Consider the following 4264-nt stretch of genomic DNA (forward strand, 5'->3'; position numbering starts at 1 on the left):
ATACGTGAGTCGGCTTCCATCTAGAGTAATGAATCCGTTCTTGAATGTCAAAATTGTCTAAGATTAAAGGCGGCCGTATCTTGTAATCCATCGAAACTTTTTCTTGAAGGATTGATAGCGCAGCTTTAGTCAGGCGCCTGATTGTGCGTAGAGCAGAAGCACGCGAAGCAGTGAGGCCAATTGCTTGAAGATAATGATGCACTCGTTCGCTGGCCCCAGCCGCCAAAAAAGTGACAGAGTTTTCAAGCTGGAAACCATTGATTGCACGATTGCTTACATAAGCTATCATAAAACATACAGTGGTTGCAACCTGCAGATTTCAAATATGTTAGTTATCATGTTGTGCATTGTTGAAGTTAAATTGCACGTACAGTATCAAAACGAGATTTAAGTCTCTCTAACTTTGAGCTGCTCCTTCCATAACTTTTGTCTTCAAAGTCGCAGGCCATCACCTCCTCATCTAACTCTTGTTGATCTAAATGAGCTGCCACAACAACATCGTCCTCGGCTCCACCACGGTTGATACGCTCAGTTTCAAGTTCTTTTGTTGAGCTTGAATCTGACTCTGTTGACGCTTCTGAATCATGATCTTCATGCTGTTCTGGTTCAGGTAAAACAGTTCCGGAAGGGTCGAGAGGTTCTGGTGCCCCTGTGTTTGATTCATCTTGTATGATAATGTCGCCATCGTTCAAACTGTCACTATCAGAGTTATGAATATCTTGCAGGTCTTCGGTGTCCGCCACATTGGAGGCCTCTAGTTGTGTTGCGGGTCTTCCAGCGGACAAGCGATGGCGAATAAGTTTCCACAAGAAGCCCATTCCAATTTGAATCTTGGAGGCACGCTCCGCAGACTTGTCCATGTTGAAGAAAGAGGGCTTCAGAGACCGCACAGGCTCATTTGCTGGGTACCACCTTTGTCGCCAATGACGAGATGCCTCTGCATCTACTATCTTCTTTGCCTGCATACGGTGATATATGACGATAAGTGATGTGAAATAACTGTGACAGCTTGATCTGAATACGTACCTCTGCAAGTATATATGCTTTCCAAAGTAGCTTTCCTTCGCGCTTTTTGCAAGCAAGCCGTTTTATAGCATTCAATACAGTCAAAGTTGAGGGCCATCCACGTGGTATTCCCCAGTATGAGCGAGCTCTTTTCAAAATTCCCGCGTCGTCTTCGGCAGTCAAGAATGTCTTCATGATGTGTTTCATCGTCCATCCACAGGGTGAATCCCGCAGATTCTCAACCAGCGCCACTGTGTAGTCAATCATTGATTGAGATATCTTGTAGTTTTCATCAGGTACCAAAGTCATCTTGATGATAATTGTTGTGTCGATAGAAGCAATGAGTCAAAAAAAGGGAATTTAAGGAAGCTACAAGATGTGTTTGACAAATTGTATATGCGTAAAGGGAAAAGATCAAAATACAAACAAGGTTGGCTGGAAAATTTGATATGAAGCAAGAGGAGTATGCCTATGAATAATTTCCTACGCGTACAGAAGTACTGAAAGGAAAAAATCAAAATACAAACAAGGTTGGCTGGAAAATTTGATATGAAGCAAGAGGAGTATGCCTATGAATAATTTCCTATGCGTACGGAAGTACTGAAAGGAAAAAATCAAAATACAAACAAGGTTAACTGGCAAATTTGATATCAAGCAAGGGGAGTATGCCTTTGAATAATTTCCTACGCGTACGGAAGTACTGAAAGGAAAAAATCAAGATAACAAGGAGGTTGGCTGGGAAATTTAATATCAGGCAATGGGAGTATACCTTTGGATGATTCTCTGCGCGTACGGAACTACTCAAGGAAAAGATCCAAATAACAAGGAGGTTGGCAGGAGGATGTATTATCAAGTGTGGTGGGCTGAGATGGTAATGTACCAAAACACCTCAATACTGCAACCCAGCCCTGGCGACAATAAGAATTGTACCTCGTGGTCGCAAGGGCCTGGAATGGATGCCTTGTGGATCTATTTTCAAAAAACCAGCCCTTGCGACGATTAACTTATCGTCGCAAGGGCCTGGAATGGATTTCTTGTTTATTAATCATCAAATAAACCAGCCCTTGCGACAATCAGGAGTGCACCTTGATCGTCGCATAGGCCTGAAAAGGATGGTTTGTGGAACTATCATCAAACAAACCAGTCCTTGTGATGATGAGGGGTGTGCCTTAATAGTCGCAAGGGCCTCGAATCCCTCTATAGAATGATGTATATGGTATGATTTAATGTTATTCACTTCATAGATGGGCTTTATTCATTTCTTTTGAGCACATGATGCGAAAGCTCAAAGAACTCTAAGGCATTAGAAGCAACAAGGACTTTTGATCATGTACAATAGCCACTTTTCGTTGCAAAAAAATGACCTAAAGACACACATTTTATTGACTTTCACTATGATTTACCGGTGTACTCTAATGTTCCTTTATTAAATGGAAGTCAAAAGCTCTTGTCCAGCACACAAGAGGACAGAAACATGTCAGATGATCAGAAGAAAACATTGCTTTTGTTCATATGCAGAACTCGACTTTAGTCCAATGCAGTATGATCCAAACAGACGATGGCTTATTACTTTTCATCATAAGCCATCAAATCATGTTTCAACATTGATTGATTTCATTATTCATTTGGAAGCATTCAAAGTGGGATTATTTTGCTTCACGATACAAATAATGAGAAATCTCTTGCTTCACGATATGAATATTGATTGATCTAGATCCTAAGCTACTGCTTTTTGTCAAAAAGTTATTCACAATTTTCTTTGAGTGACCGTCCGCTGGAATTCCGATCTTGATGTCTGGGCATTATCGGACGTGGATCGGTTCTTGAGGCTATTGCAGCAATGAATCATTTGTATCTAAGAGGTGAATCAATGTTCTGGCGATGATTGACTGGGCGAGGTCAGTTACTTTATGTCCAGATATTTGTCAAAATGATTTGGTTGGACAATACCCTAGGCTTAAGGACCCAGAACTCGCAGCACGCTCACATGTGGCTTACATGCTACAGTGGTTCTGTAGGCTCAAACTTTACACACATTTTAAAGCTAAAGCACCGGTGAATGGCTAATGAAATCAAGCTGTACAATATGCGTACGACTCTGGCGCGTATTTCATCTCTTTGGTCAAGAGGTCTTTCATTTGGCAGGTAATGGTGCAGAGGGATTTGAAGTTTCCTCCCTGCAAAAGGCTCAACTCTCACCTTATGAAGTGTACGAGTTTGTAGTAAGTCCCTCGCTGACTCCGACCGGCTCGGGTCGGCGTGGGACTTATATAAGTTTAGCTTTTTCCAACATTTCTGAGATCGACTGTACTGTCGTTCTCGAAAAGCTTGTCCGAGTTTTCCCGCAAAACTCGAGCAATTTGGCGGAAAAACTTGGACAAGCTTTTCGAGGACAACAGTACAATGTGTGGAAAAGAACAACGAACAATCTTTTCCTTTGGCACCTCGGGGTACCTTATTCAACCACTTGAAGCAGTGAATACAGTGAGATTCCTTTATAAGCATGGTGATGGTTGCACCAAATCCCATGCTAATATAAAAAATGCTTCTTATTGGAACAGACCTAATAGCCTATAGGAGCATAAAAAATGCTCAAAATTATGCTATGCTTGAATGACATGCTTGGCACTTGCAACTATTGAAAAATATGTACTACAGAAACCTAGAAGCAAAAATTGACAGACAGTTTTTCAATTGATCTTGGCTTTTCTACTCAATGCAGCCTAATTTACTCCACTTCACCTACCTTTCTTCTCCTTTCTTGCATCACATAGAAGCATAAACACGTGAAAAAATCATGTTAAGCTTCTTTTTTCATGCTTCACATGAAATTATACAAGCATATCAGTCAAAACCTGAAGCATATGCTTAAAATGCTTATAAATCCAAATTTACTGCCCACCAAAAATGGTTACATCATTTTTGATGCTTATCAAAAAATATGCTTGTAAAGGCAATGCTTAAAAAGGAATCCCACTGTAGAATGTACCATACTGCTGCTTCCAGCATCAACCCCCTCATCTCGACCCATCTCGCGCATCTCCCCATCTCGGTACCCCAAATATACACTTACCGAGAAGTTTTTTGAAATTTCATACATACAACTTAGCCAGACAAGGCTTAAGAGCCCTATGGCACACCGGACTTTGTCCTCATCCACCTCCAACTCAATCGACTCACCACTACAACTCAACTCACCACAACTCAACTCAAACCCGCATAACCGAACGTTTTTATAGGTATCAAAGGACACATTTGA

At 41.3% G+C, this 4264-nt stretch overlaps 1 protein-coding gene across 1 annotated transcript; it reads right to left on the reverse strand.

Moving 5' to 3' along the window:
- Window positions 1-242: 242 nt before the first annotated feature.
- MELLADRAFT_87407 (uncharacterized protein) lies at window positions 243-1314 on the reverse strand (the record flags this gene model as incomplete). The annotated part of the gene is made up of 3 exons (XM_007410445.1): window positions 243-272; window positions 372-959; window positions 1027-1314. The coding sequence occupies 3 exons, from the start codon at window positions 1312-1314 to the stop codon at window positions 243-245; spliced, it is 906 nt and encodes a 301-aa protein (XP_007410507.1).
- Between the last annotated feature and the right edge of the window lie 2950 nt (window positions 1315-4264).

The sequence above is a fragment of the Melampsora larici-populina genome (assembly GCF_000204055.1).
Source record: "Melampsora larici-populina 98AG31 unplaced genomic scaffold MELLAscaffold_20, whole genome shotgun sequence".
NCBI classification, from domain to species: domain Eukaryota; kingdom Fungi; phylum Basidiomycota; class Pucciniomycetes; order Pucciniales; family Melampsoraceae; genus Melampsora; species Melampsora laricis-populina.